At 36.8% G+C, this 21,855-nt stretch overlaps 1 protein-coding gene across 10 annotated transcripts in view; it reads left to right on the plus strand.

Annotated features, from left to right (window-relative positions):
* Positions 1-21,855, plus strand: part of LOC124231003 (DNA repair protein RAD51 homolog 2) — a 560,668-nt gene that overhangs the window by 221,702 nt on the left and 317,111 nt on the right. For 2 of the 10 annotated variants that reach the window (XM_046647618.1, XM_046647617.1), the window contains exon 9: positions 19,280-19,421. The exons of the other annotated variants lie outside the window; for them this stretch is intronic. In XM_046647618.1, coding sequence (XP_046503574.1) covers positions 19,280-19,421 — 142 coding nt within the window. The remainder of the gene's footprint in view (positions 1-19,279; positions 19,422-21,855) is intronic. 10 annotated transcript variants of the gene reach the window in all.

Genomic DNA, 21,855 nt, shown 5'->3' on the forward strand with positions numbered 1-21,855 from the left:
GTGTTTATGTTATTATAATCAGTATAATATAGACATGGTAGAATTTTTATTTCCAGTTGTATCAAACCTTGAACATTTCCTGCTATCTGGCGCAGCATTTTTTAGCCTTTCCTACATTCAACAATAGCAAGTAAGCAAAGTTTAATTTAAAGATGAACTGCCATCTTGGAGTTATTAAAGTTTTCCTTTGTTCTTACCAGATTTGCCTTACCTCTGGCTAAATTTAATTGTACTCCCACTTCATTCAGGTTATGGTACCACTATAATATGGTTTACTTATTACTTTATTGGAGCATTAGGTTATTTATGCTAGTGTTGACAATCTCATGATGACGATGATGACAGTAGTAACTATTGCTGCCATTTATTAGGCCCTTATTTTTGCTAGATAATACATTAGACATTTTGTTAATTCATTTAACAAATATTTATTGAGTGCTTTCTATACCCCAGACTTGATCTAGGGACTGAGGATATAATAGTAAATAAGAGAAAGCCCCAAAGAAGCTTGTGTTTCATGTGTTGTTTCTTTTCTTTCTTTCTTTTTTTTTTTTTTTGAGGAAGATTAGCCCTGAGCTGACTACTGCCAATCCTCCTCTTTTTGCTGAGGAAGGCTGGCCCTGAGCTAACATCTGTGCCCATCTTCCTCTACTTTATATGTGGGACGCCTACCACAGCATGGGTTGCCGAGCAGTGCCATGTCCACACCCAGGATCTGAACTGACGAACCCTGGGCAGCCGAAGTGATATGTGTGAACTTAACCACTGCACCACTGGGCCGGCCCCTCATGTATTGTTTCTAATCTACATAAAATCCTGCAAGGTAGAGATTATCTTAGTTTTATCAATGAGAAAGCTAAGTCTTGAGAAGGAAAACAAATTTTCCAGCATTCTGTAGCCTGTAAGTGACCAAGTTTTAGTGTGAACCTGTTTTATTTCATTTCAGTTTGTATTCTGCTGCCTCATGGTAGATCAGTACTATTTCCTTCTTCATTAAAGATGTTTATAAACATCTGAGATTGGTTTGAACATGCTCGACTATGGATATCGTCAAGCTGACAGGGATATAGGATACGAGATGAAGTCCATAAATAATTATTTCTTTTTAACCTTGGTGCTTCAAGAAAGCTAGAAGAGACCCAAAATGTAGTACTTTGAGCATCAAAAAGAATGCAATACTTAGGAATAAATTTAACCAAAAAAATTGCAAGATTTGTACACTAAACTACAAAACATTGTTGAAAGAAATTTAAAAAGCCTAAATAAATGGAAAGATATCCCATGTTTATGGATCAGGAGACTTAATATTGTTAAGATAGAAATACTCCCCAGATTGATCTACAGATTCAACACAATCCCTATCAAAACCCCAGCTGATCCTAAAATTCACTGGGATCCAGAATAGCCAAAGCAATCTTAAAAAAGAACAGAGTTGGAGGATTCACATTTTCCAGTTTCAAAGCTCACCACAAAGCTACAATAACCCAGATAATGTGGTGCTGGCATAGGATAGAAATATAGATCAATGGATTAGAATTGAGAGTCCAAAAGTAAATTCTTTCATTTATGGTCAATACAAGGATGCCAAGACTGTTCAGGGGAGGAAAGAATAGTCTCCTCAATAAATAATACGGGGACAACTGGGCAGCCACATGCAAAACAATAAAGTTGAATCCCTACTTCACACCATATACTACATGGATCAGACACTTAATTGTAAGATCTAGGACTGTAAAACTCTTAGAAGAAAACATAGGTGTAAATCTTCATGCCCTCACAACACACTGGTTTCTTAGATATGACACCAAAAGCATAAGTAATCAAATCACAACTAAATACATTGGACTTCATCAAAATTAAAAACTTTTATGCTTCAAAGTACACCATCAAGAAAGTGAAAAGACAACCCACAGAATGGAAGAAAATAATTGCACATCGTAAATCTGATAAGGGTCTAGTATCCAGAAAAACGTAAAGAACTCTTATAACAACAATAAAAAGACAACCCAATTTAAAACAGATAAGCGATTTGAATAGACGTTTTTCCAAAGAAGATATACAGACGATAAATAAGCACATGAAAGGATGCTCAATAGCATTAATCATTGGTGAAATACAAATCAAAACCATGATGAGATACCACTTCCTACCGCTAGGTTGGCTATAATAAAAAAGACAGGCAATAAAAGTATGGGTAAGGATGTTGGGATTGAAACACTCATTGTTGGTGGGAATGTAAAATGATGCAACCACTTTGGAAAATAGTTTGGCATTTCTCAAAAAGTTAAATGTAGAGTTACCGTATAACCCAGCAATTCCACACCTAGGCATATGCCCAAGAGAATTATAAACATGTCCAAAACATGTTTATGATTATAAACATGTATCAACACGTACAAAAACTTGTATATGAATATTCATAGCAGCATTATGCATAATAGCCAAAAAGTGGAAACAACTCAAATGTTTATCAACTGATGAATTCATAAACAAATAAGGTATATCCAGACAATGGAATAATATTTGGCAATGAAAAGGAACATGTGCTATAACATGGATGAACCTTATGTTAAGTGAAAGAGGCAAGTCACAAACAGCTACATATTGTATGATTCCATTTGTATGAAATGCCCAGAATAGGCAAATCTATAGAGACAGAAAATAGATTAGTGGCTTCCAGGATCTGGAGAGAGAGAAGAATGGCAGTGACAACTAATGAGTATGGAGTGTCTTTTGGGGGTAATGAAAATGTTCTGGGCTTAGGCATTGATGATGATTGCACAACTCTGTGAGTATATTAAAACACACTGAATTGCCTACTTTAAAAGGGTGAATTTTATGGTTTGTGAGTTATATCTCAATAAAATCATTAGATGTATTTAAAAAACCCTATGATATACTTTGGTTTTGAAGGTTTGGATTCAACTTGAATTATCTGTTTGTGTTTGGGTTTTTCAGTTTGAGTATGATGTAATTTATCTTCCATAATTTATTTTATTATCCGTGAGGACCTTTAATCTTCTTTATTTTTATCTGTCCGTTGCCTTACTTCACACCAGCTAGCCTTATTACATACGGGCAGAAACTGATACAGAACAATATGATGTTATTCTTGTTTATACTTCCTTCTTGATCCCTTTTTAAAAACCCTTAATCTTATATTAATTTTCAAACCAAGAGTTGCATATTGTTGTAATTACGTCACTTGGAAATGTGTTTATTTTCAAGAGTACAGATTTGATTTAGAAACTGCTTATCCTACATTCTCTGTTATTCATGGCACTTGATGGCCACACACTTGAAATGCCCCCTGGCCAGAGCACAAGAGTCTTGGGGGGTCAGTGTAGAAATGATTCATGGTTTGATAAAATGCAGACAGGTTGAATATGACTTTTATAATGTGGCTATGAGCCCAGCTTACGGTATGAATTTGTACATGTCTCTTTCTTTTGTAAACATGGAATTGAAGTAGGTTTTATTTTTTGAACATTCTGGCATGGTGCTAGAGAGAAGTTGTGAGTGTCCTACCCAAAGCATTATATAACAAGAAGCAGTTTTCTGAGAGAAATAAGGAACTCGGTAGAAAAAAGATCAAATCTTTGCTGGGCGACAGTTCTTTTCCATTGATATTCCCAATACATTTCCCCAGGGTGTGCCTGGGGATCCTCTGCTATGGTTGCTAGACAACATTCCCTCTTATTCAGTGTGATTGGATAAAGAAACCAGTTATTTGGGGCCTGGAGTATAGACAGCAAGGAGCCACGGGTCTGAATGTGGTGTCTGGCTCAGGCATACTTGCTAGGGATGGCTATATGGGCTGGGCAGGAAAGAGTGGGTGTCAGTACTTGATAATACAAGCCATTGGCATCATCAATTTCATTTCTGGTCTTCTCTTTTAAAATAGATTATGTGTTAGCCTGTTGTCAAATTGAGTGCTAAGTATCTCTGTAACCATTGCCTGCCAAGTCCTTGGCATTCATGGGGAGAGTTCTATAACAGAGCTTTAGTTTCCAGCTACATTTGAATTGTTAATTTTAATCACTTCTTTCATGACTTGCTCCTACTCACCAGCAACTTTCCCTTTTTGCCTCTTAGTCTTTCTGCCCACTTCAAGCTATAGCAACCTTCAAATTAAGCTCCCTTAATTCCTGACTAACCTTATAGTTGTTGTTTCCAATAGCTCCAGGGGGAGATGGCATATATTTTTTTAAATTTTCTTTTCTATTCTTCAAAGCAGTTTTGAACCTAGATTAATACATGATCCATCTTACTTAAATTAGAATTGATTATTCAGCTTTTAAGTTGGCTGGAGTTGATATGTTAAATAATAGTCATTTGTTCACCTGAATTTCTAAAAAGAAAATATGGTTTCATGCTAGAAAAATATTTTAATTATCACACCATCTTGGAGTTAAATGGAATCTTGAGATATCATCCACCATCTTCTTGCTGAAAGAATGCTTTAGCTAGAAACATCCTAAGAAATTGGCAATCTTAAGTAATATTTTTAAAAAACCTCTTAAAGAGATAACTCATTCCAAAGTTTACCAGTTTTCACTGTCAGAGAAATTCTGCTTTAAAATTTTGTAAATTGATTTTTTGGGGCAAGGTTAATTTGGTTTTCTCATTTATTTTCCCTGTTATATTAGGTAGATGTTGAATATATTCATCTTCAGTCTGAAACAAGTCATTCTTCTCTACTTTACACTAAATGTGTCCCCCACAAATAGGGAAAAATCTCTTGGACGAGTGGCTTCATAGTCACTCTTGAGTTATACGTCCCTTGGGTTTACATTGTGCTTGAACTGAACATTAGAAGTCTAGTTTTATTACCTGGAGAGATGCAGAGACTTAAGTATTATTAATAAATTAGAGTCTGAGGCCCAAATTCTGCTGAAGTTCATCACTAGACATCTGCTGTTTCCAAGGACTATCACGTTCAGGAGCTGCTGAGAAATTGGAAAAGTAAGTTTAGTGTGTCTTCTGTGAAAGCTGGAGGTTTACCATAGGCGCAAAGCTGTGTACAAGGGACAGCAGACCTGTTCTTGGAGGCACCGTGTGGCATTCAAGATCCTGGTGGCTTAGAAATTCAGAGAATGGTACAAGTAGCATGGGGTGGGGAGGTGAAAAGAAGTGGAGATGAGGAGATTCTTAACTGTCCTGAGAGAAATCGAAGGTGTTCATACTATTCCATACTCCCCCTTCTTACCATTATTACTTGGGTAAAAGGACAAAACTGATTTCCTTCCTGTCTCACATCTGTCTCTAGGTTGTTTCCTACATTGGGTGGAAGGGAAGTAGGGAGAGAGCAAAGTGGCATTACTTATTTTAGTTTCTTTTCTTAGGTCTTTGGGTGCCAAAAGCTTATTGATGGTCAGTTTAGGTTTTCATGAGCAAAAGTAGAAATAATAACTATTACCATTTATTGAACACAGGAGTTGTGCTAAGTGCTTTAAGTACATTGTTTTATTTAATCTATACAACTGTAATGTAAGCACTTCTCTTTAATTAATACATGTAAAACACTTGGAATAGTGCCTGAAATATAACAAGAGCTCAACAAATGTTGTTGTTAATACTCATTTTGAGATAAGAGAACTTATAATAGCATTGGTAGAATCTGAATCTGTGCCTATTAAACTCTAAAGCCCATGCTCTGAACGATCGTGCAGTACTGTGTCTCTCCTTCAAGAACCCAGCTTCCTTCACAAAAGTCTTCCCTAATATTCTCCTGTGCACGCATTCTAGGATCGTACTTGTTTTTTAATTCTATATTCTGACTTGTTCCAGTTTGTGAGTGCTATATCCTTTTTGTTCCCCCCGTACTTATTCCTAGGGAAGTTTATTCTTCAAATTATCAAGGTGGACCAAATTTATTTAGTGAGAATGCAGAATTTTTCTTACAAGATTTTAAAAGGAGAAGTAAGAAAATTACATGAAAGGATCTGTGTAGGCTCTTTTTTCATGGTAGGGGGTGGACCAAATAACCTTTGGATCACTTCCACTTGTATAATTCACCATTTCGGCAGGACAGCAACATTTCAGGCCAAAGTTCAACTTTTTTTTAATTATTAAATTCTTTTATCGTCGCCAGGAAACTAAAGAAAATGAATTCTTCACAGTATGCTTGTGCGTGCAACTTGAAACGGTTTGCTCACCAAATGAAATTAAATGAAAGACAGCTGTTTGGGAAGGAGCTGTCAGAAACTGATTGGGTTCTATTAGAAGAGAATAGAGGCTGGGCATAAGTTTTCAGAAACAGGATAGCAGTGGTTTAAAAAGCAAGCAAATTTACATACACAAAAGCTCTCATGTGGTTGTGCTGTTGCATGTCTTTTCAGTTCATCCATCTTAAATTATTATTTGCTCTTGGTGAGTAGGTGTCTGCTTTCAAGGCCTCTTTTCACATATCAAATGTGCAAACGGGTGGCAGTTCGCTCTTTTCTGAGAAGTATATCGAGCACAACCTCACTACAATGCCATTCTGAGTCCTTTGGTTTTGGTTAAACTGCAAATTCGGTAGTCTACGAAACCACTTCCCTTACCCAGTACCTCTCCATTCCTGCCAAAATACAAAAGGGGAAGGACTACCTTGAGCAGGTTGCCAGAGGTGCCACCGGGGTCCCCTGAAATGGTTCCCAGCAAGAAGGGAGCAATTATATCTCACAATAGACTCAAAGCAGATGGTTACCTGTGGTGATAAGCATTACAATGTTATTAAGCCTTTGATTTGTGACTGTATTTTGTACTTTCCAGGCACTCAAGTTATGTTACCCGTGTGATGCTCCCCAGCCCCCGAGACCTCATTGCTCATTTTGTGCATGTGTTCCTATAGCTTACCCTAAAGCCCTGCTCCCACTAAAAAGCTTCACTCTGCGATCTTCCAACCCTCCCGCACATAGTAGGACCTCTGCTGGGCCCTCCCGCGGCAGGTGCAGTGTTACACATAACTGCCTTTAAAGGAATTTTTTTGAAGCCTTTAGGGGTTTTACTATTGAAGCATAACCTTTCGCTAGCATAACCTCATACAGGAAATCCAGTTAGCGTTCACAGTTAGGAATTCTAGTATAATGTTGCATTCATACAGCCTTGTCTCTGGGGCCTTTCCTTACATTGAATGTTTACGTTTTTGACCCCGTTTAACAGTGGTCTCCCATACTTCACTGAGGCACAATCTCAAATGCCTCCTTTGAGGTCTCGCTTGCTATTCTCTCAGTACCTTCTTTATTTTCTGATTCGTAGTACAGGTCCACAGCGTCTCCCTTGGCTGAGAGTAAGGAACCCACATGGTTCATAGTGTGCCATCTACGGCCCCCCCCCCCCCGCCCCCGTCTATCTACCTTACCACAGTGTAGAACAGATCACTGCTCTCAGAATCTGAACCCAGGTCTCCAGGAGACTAGCAAAAGGCACCATATCCAGTCTCACCAGCCAACACATGGACACATTTGCAAACTGAGTCCCAGGGATGTCCTGGGGATCCCATAGTTCCCCATCTATAAAGCTACATTTGTAAATAAAAGATTAAAATGCCAGTAGTCCCTAATTTACATTCAGCATTTTCTCTGACCAGGAGAAAAGTGCTAGCAAAATAGTGCATCTTGATTATTTTCCCCACTTCTCTGATAAAATTTACATATAACCTATGTGAACGAGCTAATGGCCTCCCAGTGATCGGACTGTAACTCCTACCTTCAGTGTAAGTTCTCCAAAGTAAGTAGGGCAGGCATCAGGTCAGGGACACCAGCAAGGTTCCCCATATTTAAGTAAGACACTGACTGAAGCGGAGATCATCATTGAAGTAAGCCTTGAACTTAGCAGAGATTTTGTTAGTGAGAATATTTACTTCTTAGTTCTAGAAGTGCTTCTGGTTAACTCCTCTGAATGCTTTCTTCCTTTTCCTCCTGGTTAAGCTTCAGAGTAGGTACCAAAATCTTCTTCTTTATGGTCAGAAGGTTCTCGAGCGCTTATTCTGTAAGAGCCGTGGCTAGAAATGACAGTCTATAGAAATTAGGAATATTCTACCGCTTACTTTCTCTGCATCACGTAAAGAAATCATCAGACTTGTCCCAATGTCACCTAATTAGAAGACATTTTACTGTCATATAACTTACCCAGCTTCCTTTCGCTTTCATTCAGAAAACCTTTATTGAGTACTTGTTATGTGTCAGGACTGATGTCAGAAAAATTGGTGAGCTGCGTCCCCTGCTCTTCAGAGCTTGTGGTCTGATCAGCTGTGCTGAGAAAAGTGTTTTTCTGAGTGTTGATATGATGATTACTTGCTGTTAAAGTCATTTGTGTTAGTAATAGGCCTTAATAATATATTTCTCTCCTTCATTTGGCCAATATAATATTTATCCCCTCCACAAAATATGATCAATCCTTTTGTCTACCTGACTTCAGATGAAATGACAATATGTGCACAAGGATATGTGATGACACAGCTACAAACATAATTCTTTATGCAGATAATCTTTCTGAATTCTTGGCAAATTTAAATTTTTAATGTTGTGAGTCATAGCTGTAGCAATTCAGATTTAACTATCATGTGACCAAGCTGGGGTGATTGTTTTTAGTGCCGCCATAGGAAATCAAAGGTGACAGCTGGGCTGCAGCTGTGTCCCAGCTGGTTCTGTTAAGCTGTATTCAGCGGGAAGAGTGGTGGCAGCACCCAGGCTCCCCAGCTCCAGGACATGGTCTTCTTTGGTCATCCAGTGCAATACCTGCCAGATGTTTTGGAAGCCGATGCAGCTAACACTCAGAAAGTGAGACTTCAGTGAAAAGGTATTAAGAATATAGTGCAGGGGCTGGCCCAGTGGCTGAGTGGTTAAGTTCGCGCGCTCTGCTTCAGCAGCCCAGGGTTTTGCCCGTTTGGATCTTGGGCGCAGACCTAGCACTGCTCATCAGGCCATGCTGAGGTGGCATCCCACATAGCACAACCAGAAGGACCACAACTGCAATGTACAACTATGTACTGGGGAGGCTTTGGAGAGAAGAAGAAGAAGAAGGAGGGGGAAGGGGAAGAGGAGGAGGAAAAGACTGGCAACAGATGCCAACCTTTAGGGAAAACCAATGTAGTGCATGTTTAGTGGGCATGTCATCATTTTCTTCTTCACAAATTTAATGAACTCACGACATAGAAAGAATATTTACCTTATATAATTAGTCAATCTCTTCCCTAAATTACAAAGACATGCTTTTAAGGTTGGCTGTCTTAAAGTTCTCTGAACTGTCATAAGGTTTTGACCTCTGATGTCTAATTTTTGCCTGAAAGTATTTTATGCATTCTGTTGAGTAGAATAGCATACTTATGTTTAAAATATATTCTGTTGGTTTTCTGATTTTATTAATTCTCACTGGAATTTGCATTACCTACTTTTAGCTTTCTTGGAGGAAAACTATTATTTGTAACTTGGATTAATCAATACTGGCCCTATTGTAAATAATACTATAATGAAAGCTAAAATAAAATTATTGCAATGCATAACAAATGAGTGGCTAATATCCATAATATATTCAGAATTGTAGAAATCAATTAAAGAAAACCCATAAGAAAAATAGGTAAGAGTTTAGAACGAGTAGTTCGTAGATGAATAACTACACTTTGCCAATAATAACCTCAATAATATGTAAAGAAATGCAAATTTTAGTATGTTCTACAGGAAGGCTCTTTCTAATGCATTAAACTGTCAAAAGAAAAGTGTGATACTCAGTGAGACTGGTGCAAATAAGAAAAGGTCCCTTCAGCCAGGCATTGTTAAGAGTTTCTCTTGGGAATGAAATTTCACTCGTCCAGTTGAGCAGTTTGAGTTGAAGTGTTTCTCACATGTAATACATTTATATGGATCTCTTCAGTGTGGTGTGTCTACTTATAGTGAAGTCTGATTCCTGTGAGAAGACTTTATCACTTTCAGAAAACAAGTGGTTGTTCTCTCCTGTGTGAATGCTCTGATGCATACGAGCAACAGATGTCTGGCTGTCAGAGTAACCGGATGGAGCCCTTAGCAGTCACTGCATTGATAGCCTTTCTTTTAAGCGTGAGCCTTCTGAGGTTTCTTCCTATTTGACCTGTTAGGGAAGACCTTCCCACAGTTAGTTCATATGTAGGTTTTTCACGTGTATTAATTAAATGATGCAGTTGAAGATGTGATTTCCTAGCAAGATATTTCCCACACATCCACGATGTTTCTCTGCGGCATGAATCTTCCGATGAGTAATCAGCTCTGACTTCTGGCTGCAGGCCTGCCAGCATTCACGACAGACATAGTTTCTGTCCAGTAGGAATTTTCTGGCGTGAAAGAAGTCTTAATGTTTTGGTGAGAGTTTTTCTACATCCAGTACATTTATATGTTTTTTCCTGCATGAACTTACTGATGCTCTAGGAGTTGTGGCACCCATGCTTAGTTTACTTTTTTATCCTAAATACTTGTGATCATTGTTAGTGAGAGCCGCCCAATCCTGAGTCACGGCAAACCCTTCAGCCTCATTGAACAATGTGCTTGGCACCAAATCATATTTGTTTTCTTTTATATCTGAATCTATTAAGGTGGAATTGAACTATTTTCTGTTACGTAATATAAATTTCCCAGTGACAGTATTGGAAAACCACTCGTTTTTATACCAACCCATTTATATAGATTGCATGCTGACCTGCTATAATTTACTCCTTCACTTGTGCACTCTGAGTGTAATATAGTTGAATAACAGTTACTTTCCTATCTACCATCTTAGTGTGATAGTCATTCTTTCAGTTGAAGCTTTTGAGGGATATACATAGCATTTTGTTGTTAAATTTGTACAGTTATATATGATGGCTTCTGTGTTGTATTTTATAATGTATCAATGTTTTAAAATTGTTATATCGAGTATTTGTTTTCTTGATCTTGTTACTCTCATTGTGATGAGTTTACTATTATCAAGATATGAGCTAAATATTTATTAACTTGTGTTTAAGTGTCATGGGTTTAATATACAAGTAGAGGTATTGACATTTTCTAAGCCTTTCATAATATCATTTTTATTGGACACAATTGATTTGTCAGAGTTAATTATTATTAATTACACATCATTTTTTGGAAGTACTATTTATTGTACTTACTGTATACTTATTGTGTAAGTGTTTATTGAGTGCTTGCTACAAAACAGTTAAACTGTGCAGAATATTTCATGTACCATATCATTTAATCATCTTAGTAATTTTTAGTATGACACTGTGTTTTCAAGTGAGGATAGTTTCATCCTGGCTAAGTAGAGCATGAGTAGTGGTGATTTGAAGGGATTCACTGAGAAAACTATAAAACTAGAGCAAGAGAGGCTCTATATATTATTTAAATATATAACAATTTTATATAATGTTCAGATATAAAATTTTCTTTTAGACTTCATACGATTCTGCCCTTTGAATAGTGAAAAAATATGGGATTCTGTTTAAGCAGAGAATTTGAGAGTCATGAGGTTATACAGTGAGCTTTTAATTTTTACTATCTAACTCTGTAAGTTGTTACATTTCTATTACAATCCCCTACTGGAAATGCTGAATGAATGTGCTTAACTGTTACTTGGGCGCATTTTGTACATTCACAGGCTTAGAGCATCTGTGAATACTGCTTGGTTTTTGGTTGGTTGTATTTGTTCCTGGTTCTATGTCCTGTTGAATTGGACTTTGCTTATATAAAGAAATGTCTGTAAAGCCACAGGCAAGTAAAGTTGGAATTTCTTCCTTGGGGAAATCTGAAGTGTAGAGTTATAAGCAAATATTAAGCTTCAAAGTGTGCAATATAATGAGTACATTCAAGGAATTAGTAAGTATTTATGTAACACTTCATGTTTGCAAAATGTTTTACAGCCATATTCATTAATTGACATAAATCCCTTGGAAGGTAACAATGTTATTATATCTGTTTTATAAGCAAGACAGGAAAAATATAGGCAAATTAAGTGGCAAAAAGGAAGAGAAATTAAGACATTGATTCTAAGGCTTGAACCTATATCCTATACCTTGTTGCTTCATTAGAGAAATAAATAAAATGCTTCTGTTTTGTTATAGACTTAAGCACAGTGCCTATTTGGGCAATTGTTTATAAATATTTATATAATTTCATATATAGTTTTAAATTTTTTGGTTATGTGGCTCAAAGGCCTTCCAACACAAATTCTAATGAATGAATATCTGAACTTATTCACTGATGGATAAGATCCCAGGTTATAAATTCTCCTTAAAGTGTTGCAGATGTCATGAGCAACAGATTGGTGAATATGTCCAGTGGATGCTCAGTATTCACCTAAATAGAATACATTGTGAGGCCAAAAGAGATATGACCCGGGAGAACAGACATTGTTGACCACACACGGCCTGTAGGCCACTCACTCTCTGTCACTCTGCTTTTCTTTGTACTTTTCTTTTTCCTCCAAAGAACAGCAAATTTCTGCTAAAGAGTAATAAATTTGTTCATAACCTCAAAAAGGTAAAATGAGAAGATCTTCTATAACAGAACAGATTAAAAACTCAAGACTCTTGCATCAGAAAGCAGAGACATGATAAATGATTTGCATTCAATTAACTTTTCTTTCACTTACTGAGTGCATAGAAACTGCTTTAACACCCTGAGGTGTGACCATAAGGTAATGAAGAGTGATTTTTAAAAATAAGTATACCATAAGGTACAATGTTTAAATGAGTGCTATTCTTCAACAGAGCCACTCTTTACACTAATCCAACGATGCTGTCATTACAAAAAATATTTTTAGAACTCTTCCTTTTGAATTGCCTTTAGAAGCCATTTATAAACTGTAAAAAGAAAACCAGTCTCATATTTTACTTAAAGTCACACCACATTTTTTTAATCAACCCCTCCCCTGCAAAGAAATTTATTACCCAGATAGATTACTGACCTTCTCACCAGACTTTGTTCTACACTAATTTTTCTTTTCTTTTTTGTTTTCAAATTCAGTTCTATTCTTAAAAAAATAAAGATTTGCCATCAATGAAGATATTTATTTATTTCTAAATTTTGAAATATTTTACACTTAGAAAAAAGTTACAAATATAGTACAGAGAGTTCCCATATATCTTTCACTCAGCTTCCCCTAATGCTAACATCGAACTTGGGCATAGTGCAGTTATCAAAATTGGGACATTAACATCCACAAAATTGTATTTGCTAATCAACAGACGTTATTTAAATTTCTCCAGTTTTCCCCACTAATATACTTTTTCTGCTTCAGGATACAATCCAGGATCCCACACTGCATTTACTTGTCACATCACCTTAGTTTCTTCTAACTACAGTTCCCAATAAGAACACTTAAAAGAAAGTACCTTCTCCCCTCCACAAAAAAGGGAAGAAAGAGCTGTAGGCTCTGAACATAATTGCAGAAATATCTCTCTCTGTCACTGTTTTGTCAGTTATTTCTTTCATTGATTTGTTGTGAGCCTACCATGTGTCAAAGTTGTGCTGATTGCTGCAATAAAGAGAAGAGTAAGATATGTTTGGGCACAAAGAAGTGAGTGCGTGAAGGCACAGACCTATCCACGACCATGGTGCAGGTGTATGTTGAGCTCTGCGGATTTTTCATGAAGTGCAGAGTCTCTTGCATCTCTGCCTTCCTTTCCATTTTCTCTGCCATCACCCTAGTTCAAGCTGTCACTACCTCATGCTTTATCTATTGCAACAGTTTCCTAACTGGTCTCTCTTGCTATAACTCCCCTCCCTCTTCCAATTCACTTAAAATACTTCTTTATACATATCATCTCTCTATTCAGTAACTCTTTGTAGCTCTCCCCAAGTTTAATTTCTTAATAATTTCCCAATTTCTTAATTTGGCAGCCCTAGTGTTTCTGTTAATCACTAGGACTACTCGAACAGCTTCCTAACTAGTTGTCCCATATTTGCTCTTGTACCTTCATATTATAGGCAGAGTGATCTTTTCAAAATGCAAATCTGATGACATTAGGCCTCTGTTTAACCCGTTGAGTGGCTTCCCATTGTTCTTAGAATACCTATTAGACCTTGTGTGGTCTGATTGTAATATTATTGGCTTATAGGGTTTTTGGAAGGATTAGATGAGTTAGAACTCATAAAGTGCTTATTAAAGTGCCTAGAATGTAGTAAGCAGTCATTACAAATATGTATTATTTAATTGTTTTAATCAAGAATAGATGGTGAATTTTATAAAATGCATTTTATTATGTATGGAGGTGATAACATAATTTTTCTCTTTTGGTGTTCTGAAATGGTAAATTATATTAACAGATTTCTTAATATTGAACTATCTTAGCATTACTTGTATGAACCCTGTTTGGTTATGGTGATTATTCTTTCACGGTGTTGCTGGATTCTTTTTGCTAATATTTTATTTAGAATTTTGCATCCATAATGAGTAAGATTTATCTGTAATATTCATTTTTTATGCTAATTCCTCATTTTCTAGTCCCTCTATTAGAGATCTTATTTCCCTTTTATAGCTTTTTCTTGCTATTATAATTAATTATTCGTGCATTTATTTGTTTGATGTTGGTTTTTCCTGCTAGAATGGAAATACCATGAAGGTAAGAACCAAATCTGTTTTGTTCACCACTGTATCCCTAGCACCGAGCACAGTTCTGAGAGCACAGAAGGTGCTCAACCAATATATGTTTATTGAATAAATGAATGAATTAATTAGTAAGGATTAAAGAGAGTCAGTACATTTTTGTGCAGTGCTACAATTCACTTTGACTCTTTCTAGTACAATAAGGGACTGTGTCGATACTGTACAAGTGCTTTAAATTTAACCAATTCCAAGCAGAGAAGTTTTCAAACAAATAGTGGATCTTTTTCCTGTTTCCTCTGGTCTTAGAAATATTGAGATTTAGTAAGGGGTAGAGTAATCTTATGGGAGAAGTTATTGTATTGTTCCTTAACTACAACACTTCCAATTAGGCTGTAGTTCTTGTTTAAATAAGAAACATTGTATTTACAAAGATAAATGGGGCAGAGGGCTGAGAAACATAACCCTTTGCTACTTGTTCTCAAGACCCTAACCATTTAGAACTTCTGGATTTTTGTTTTTCTAACACTTACTTTTTAAAGGAAAATTTTGACTGTTAGGGATAACCCAGCACTGGCAATGTTCTTATAGAAGAGGGAGAACCTGATTGGCCCAGATCAGCTTTTATGTTGGTAAGAGGGCTCTGACCAACCGAAGAACTGTGGATCCTTAGGTCAAGTTAGTACCTTTTGTGGGCTTGGTGGGATATGACGGTAGGATCATGTGGGGTAAACCATGGCTGCTACCCATCGTCAGGGGGAAGTAACATCCCTGAGAAGCTGGTAGGTGGGCAGGTGCCATAAAACATGTCTACTGCAACTTCTCATTACTTTGAATCATTGGAAAAGTTGCATAAATACTCTGGTTTTCAGTGTCTTCACTTTTAAAATAAGGCCAATAAGTGTGTCTGGAAAGTTACTATAATGATTAGAGATAATATAGATAAAATGCCTGGTGCACAGTAGTACTCAATAAGTTATAGCTAGTGTTATTAATCTAATATGAAATAATAATAAAAAGTGTTCTAATTTAGAACACACAAAAGAAATGTCTATAACTTCCATGGGGTAAAGAGATAATATCATGAACTAAGAGATACTAGCTTTCTTCTAACCCATTCTTCCACATTGATGTTTATATTATATCACTTTTAAACAGATGGTTATAATGAATTCTACTTCTAGCAATATGATAGAGGATGAGTACATTACACCTAAAAATTCTGGTTAAAATATAAAATCTTTTTTTTTTTTTTTTTTTGAGGAAGATTAGCTAACATCCACTAAACCTCCTCCTTTTGCTGAGGAAGATTGGCCCTGAGCTAACATTCATGCCCATCTTCCTCCACTTTATATGTAGGACACCTGCCACAGCATGGCTTGCTAAGCAGTGCGTAGGTCCACACCAGGCATCTGAACTGGCGAATCCCAGGCTGCCAAGTGGAACATGTGAACTTCACTGCTGTGCCACCAGGCCAGCCCCCTAAAATCTATCTTTTAAAGCATAGTTCAGCTGGAGATAAAGTAAGCCAGAAACAACTGAAAAAATAATATTTCTCAGAAGGAAAAAAACTCAGGAGGATTTTCCCCTGAGAGCAACTGCTAATCCTTAGTGGATTAGAGCCTGGGTTCGAATGGGCACACAGCACACTCAGAGTTGGGGGAATTGGACACAAAGCTGGGGCTCAAGCAGGATAAAAGGTTAAATGGGGGACCCTTACTTGTAGCTGAGACTCCCAAGGGGTGATACCCTTAATGGGTAAACTAGAAAAAATTCACCCTGAAGCATGCCTTTCTCAGCCATGGTTCTGGATGGGTCAGGAAAAGAAAGGGGGTGAAGAAAAGAAAAAGATGGAGGAATATCCCATTCATTCATTCAACAAATATTTATTGAGTGCCTATTCTGTGCCAAGCACCATTCTAGACACTGGGCAACAAAGATCTCTGCCCATGTAAGAATTTCTAACCAAAATTTGGCTTGTGGGTTTAGGGCTAAAAATTTAAACCACTTGTATGGCCTGAAAACCTGCAGATTAAAATTTGATAGGAAGAAGTGCTGGTTTGGTAATGTCCCTGGATTGGCAGTGTTCACAAGGATCTCTGGTGTGAATGCTTACTGCATTCTAGGCACTTTTCTAAGCACTGTATGAGTTCTAACTCATCTAATTCTTCCAAAAACCTTACGAGGCAATAATATTATCTTCAGAAGCACAAAGGGGTTAAGTAACTTATTTACTCAAGACCATACAGTTTATATGTAGAAGAATTTAGTTTCAGAGCTTATGCTTTTAACTACTATACTATATTGTCTTTCATGTAAGGATACTTTTCTCATATGTTTATGTATATGTATGTATAGATCTCATTTGAGAGGCCACCTTCTTGCTTAACAGGGAAACACCAAAAGCGTTACCATGAAGTTTATTAAAGTAACAATTATCTCTATTCCTACTATCATTTAATGTTGTTATAAAGATACTATCCAAAGCAATCTTGCAAGGAAAATAAATTACAAGTAAAAAAATTGGAAAGGAGGAGCATTAACCATACTTTGTAGCTAATATGACTATATATTAGGAAAACCATTGAACATAATCTCTGCATGAGAAAATCTTTTTCAAGTATATACAAAACCCAGAAGCCATGAAAGAAACTATAAATTTAAATACTTAAAAATGAAATTTATGCATAACAAAAAATCCATCAAAGCAAAATCAAATGACAAATGAGAATCTGGAGAAAATGTCTCACACATATCACAGACTAAGGCTATTTTCTTTACTGAATAAAGAGCATCTATAAATAAGAAAACAATGACCAACAATCTGGTAGAAAAATGGATAAAGGACAAGGACAGACAGATCACAGAGTTTGAATGTTTATGTTTAATGAGTTTTAAACTTAAAAAAAATGTCCAACTTCAATCATAATAAAGATTAAGAGAAATAGCATTAGTTACCTATCAGATTGTCAAAGATAAAGAAGTTTGATAAAAACTGAATTGTCAAGGGTTTGAGGAAGCAGTTGGTCTTTTACTTTTGGTGGAATGATAAATTGATACAACTTCTGTAAAGGACAATCTATAAAAAATTTAAATGTGCGGATCCTTTGACTAAGCAATTTCACTCTTACGAATTTTCCTACATTTATACTTTCATTTGCGCAAAATGACTGACATAAGCATAGTTATCACATCATTATTTGTAATAGCAGAGGCTTGGAAACAACTTAAATGTCCATCAGTAGGGGATGATTAAATATATTATGGTACACCATGGAATATACTATGCAATTTTTTAAAAGAATAAGGAAGATCTGCAGTGGTAATGGAACAAAATCCAATACACTGTTAAATAAAGAAAGCAAAATGAGAACAGTATGTCTAATATGCTACCATTTGTATAAATTACACACACATGCACATTTGCATAGCTTATCTTTATAAGATTGTTTCTAGGGAGAGGAATTGGTACCTGGAGAACAGGGAAAAGAGAGAGACTTTCTTTTCGCTGCAAATCCCTTTATATTTTCTGTTATGTTTAGGTTTTGTCTGTTTTCATAAAAATAAAATTAACCATATAAAGTAGTCTTTCTAAAAGTGAGATGATATCAATTCGTTATTGCATTTCAAGATATTATTGAAAAGACCTCCATGCCCAGCAAACTGCGTGGAATTTCGTTCATCTACCTTAGAAGGATGAACCTGTGATTTGACTCTGTTTCTGCAGAGGCATCATTTTGGATGCATTACATCCCTGGGCTCTGTGATTAAGTGGTCCATAAGTCAGAGGCCTGTGATGTCCTATTTAAATCATCTGGCAAATAGATGTTTGGGGGCTGGAACTCTTTCCCCATTTTTTAAAAAGAAATTTAATTTTTTAATGGTGGCCCATTGAGTGGTAAGCACATATGAAGATTGGGACCATGGTTTGGAAATGTCCTTAAATGGATGGAGGGAATGTAAACTGATAATCCTGTTCAATAATGCAGGTCCAGCCTTGTTTTTCCATTCCTGCCAAGGAGCTGCTGGGTGTCCCTGAGTAAGCGGTTTCATCCAATTTGACCTCAAGCTTTTCCATTCCTAATGGAGGAGCAATCATGTTGGTACCTTTCTTGTTCACAGAGTGGCAGATTAATGAAACTTTGGGTAACTTCAAACTTCTAGCTAGACAAAAGGGACTTTTGTATACAAGATGGTATGATTTTTAGATATTTCGTGTGACCTCTCCATTCTTTAAGGCCATATGAGAATTTTTCTTAAGGTGAAACAGTGCACTAACTCCTTGATGTCACTGAGTTTGCAAACTGTTTTTGTTCATTTTGAATAATGAATAAGCCTCACAAGTTAATAATAATAAAGAAGACAGGTTTTCTTACTCTCATTTTAATGATGAGATAAAGGTACAGCTGAAAGGGATTATATAACTTTCTCAAGCTCTCATGACAAACAGATGACAAAGCTAAATTTTCCCACATGATGTCGTATTGGTTGAGAAATGTATCCTTATTTAAAATATGACATCAGTAAGTCATATGCTTTATGGAGCACCCATGCCAGCAGTAACATTACTGAGCCCTATACGAGGCACATGGCAAAGTGGTCTGAAAATTGGATAGGGCCCTAGCATTTGTTTACACAGCATTCAAAGCAAAATTAATTTTGAGTCAAGCAAGTGGAACTGCAGAATTTGAGGGGGTGAAAAATGAATTGTCTGTGTTCACTTCTTTTTTTATCCTCTCATTTTCTTTAGTTGATGTTCTTCTCAGATGCCAGAGACCAGTCATGGTTGCCAGATGACTGGGCTCTGCTGGCTCATCAAGGGGCTGTGGCAGTGCTTGTTTCCAGGAGAGCTGGAAGAAAAGATGCAATGGAAAAAGCACACGCAGTCATCTGTAAGTAGCTGCTTGGGTAGTTCTCAGTGCCCTGTGTTCCTCTAAATGTGAACTTAGTCTGATAACTCGTAGAACTGGAACTTTGTGAGTGCAAAGTACAGTGCATGCAAGCTGAGCTGCAATGTTAGTGAGCAGTGGCAGAGTGCTTTGGTTAACGTATATACACCCAGGTTTGTAGGTAGGGATAATCTGTGCAATTTGACTTTGGTCGGTTTGATTCCAAGAGAACTGGATGTTCCTGGGAAAAGACAAAAGTGCCTTATTTCTGAAGATATTGTAACCATTTAGGTACTTAGAGATGTGGTTTTCTTTTTTTATAGTAAATCCCTTTTTGGGTGATCAGACAGCTGGTCCTAAAAATCATATAATCTGCCATGAATTTTGATGATGGGCTCTGTTCTTAGAGCTGTAGTTCCAGTGAAGCCCATTTTCATGGTGTCACTTAGAAGTACGATAAATATGATAAGCCATCAAGGTCCCTTAAAAACAAAGTCTATAAAGGAGTTACCAAAGTGATACCTACGAAGTCAAAGCAAGAAGTGCCCATACCTGATCTTCGTAATGACTATCATGTTTATGTTGATATGAGCTCTAATTCAACTTGGTGTTTTCTCATGGCTTCTCTAGTGCTAGATCTGACATGAATAACTTGGCTGCAATAATTATAATCAAATGCAGAATAAACTATATACAGCTGTGTCTTATAGCCATGCAGTTTCTTTAGGTTGTTGATAATGTGTTTTTTTCCATAGTAATAAAAATATCATTCTTTTTATCAGTTTTTAAATATTCATACTTAGCTCTTAATTTATGTGGCCTAATTTCCCAATCACTTTCACTGCCTTGGTTCTGTTTTTAGTGCATAATATTTTTCTGGGGGAGCAATTCTAGTCCTAAATTACTGTCAGCAAAGATTAGAAGCAGTAGTCAGAAGTGTTCTACTCCTTTGAACGACTATATGAAACTATATCTCTGCCCCGCCTCCAATGGGTTTTACATTGTGACACCTCTGATCAATGTGGGGTTGCTGTGGGACTGAAGAAGAGGCTGTGCAAGGACTCCTGTGACAGGAGAGGTACTTTTTACTTCCTTGTGCCTAAACTGCAGCATCTGTTCCACACCTAGAAGTGAACAGCTTGTTTTCCAATCAAAATGGATTCTTCTGTAATTCGACCTTTTTTGGAAATTAGGTACACTTTCCAACATACATGTTTGGAGGCCCTTGGGTATTTCAACCATTTCCTAGTCTACTTTCCCAGACATAAAAGATAACCGTGTATAAAATAAGTGGAATGAAAATGTCAAGGTGTTTGGGTGGGTTCTTTCTGCAGAAAATCTATTTGCTTATTTCAGGTTCTCTATAAAGACTTTAAAATAAGTAAGAGAACGTCTAAAAGCACCTCTTCAGAACTGAAATCATTTATGTCTGATGGTATAAATAGAACCTTCTAGAGTAGAAGCCAATGAGCCAACTCAGATACCACTGCCTCTATGAAGCTGTTTTCAATGTTCTTGTGAAGGGAAAGTGGTCTGCCCTGCTCTGCTTTTCCAAAGCACTTTCCACTTCCATAAAAGCACTTATCTCATATCTCAATCTTCCTTGAATTATATTTTTTCATTTGTGTCGTGATCCACCATTGAAATCAAGGTAGGGATTTTGTCTTATTCATTTTATATTCCCCAACCGCCACATGAGACCCTTGAATGTAGCCGTAGATCAAGAAGCCACTCCAGCCCACTTGGTTTCCTCCACTAAGAAGGTCTGTTCACTCCCTCATCTCTACTAGGATTATGTGCTCTTAAAGCACTATTCACACACTATTCCGTTGACTTGTTTATATAGCTATTTCTTCTATTAGACTGCAGATTCCATAGGGACGTGACTATGCCCTCTGTCTGTATTTCCCCAGGGCCTACCATAGGGCTGGGGACACAGAGAGTACTCATTAAATTTCTACTGAATGAATGTTGGACTTATTCAGTGAACGGTGGCCTTGAGTTATGTGAATAGAAAGGATAGGGACCCATTCTCCAAAGTTAGCTGTACTGCATAATAATAGTAAGGAATAAATAACAATCGCACATGACGGTACATATACATGCTTTAGTGCTTTTTAGCCCTGATAAAGTACCAAAGAAGTACCATAAGTACCAAAGAAGTATTTGGCTTATGTTCATATCATCATGACAGGAAGGATATGTTGCTTTTAATTCTTACTTTAAAACCCAGAGATGGTAATCTATCGTCTCTTAGACGCTTAAATAGAATTGATTGTTAAATAGAATTGATTTTCTCTGATCTGTAACCAGATTTAGACTTGGATTTGAGTTTTCCTTGTATCTACTGATAGAGTTGCCTGTTACTTAGCCTGCCTCCCGAGGAGTGTCAGCTCCTGAAGTGCAGGAGCCTTGCTCTTATCTCCGGGTTCCTAGC

This window comes from Equus quagga, chromosome 20 (genome assembly GCF_021613505.1).
Source record: "Equus quagga isolate Etosha38 chromosome 20, UCLA_HA_Equagga_1.0, whole genome shotgun sequence".
In the NCBI taxonomy this organism is placed as follows: Eukaryota; Metazoa; Chordata; class Mammalia; order Perissodactyla; family Equidae; genus Equus; species Equus quagga.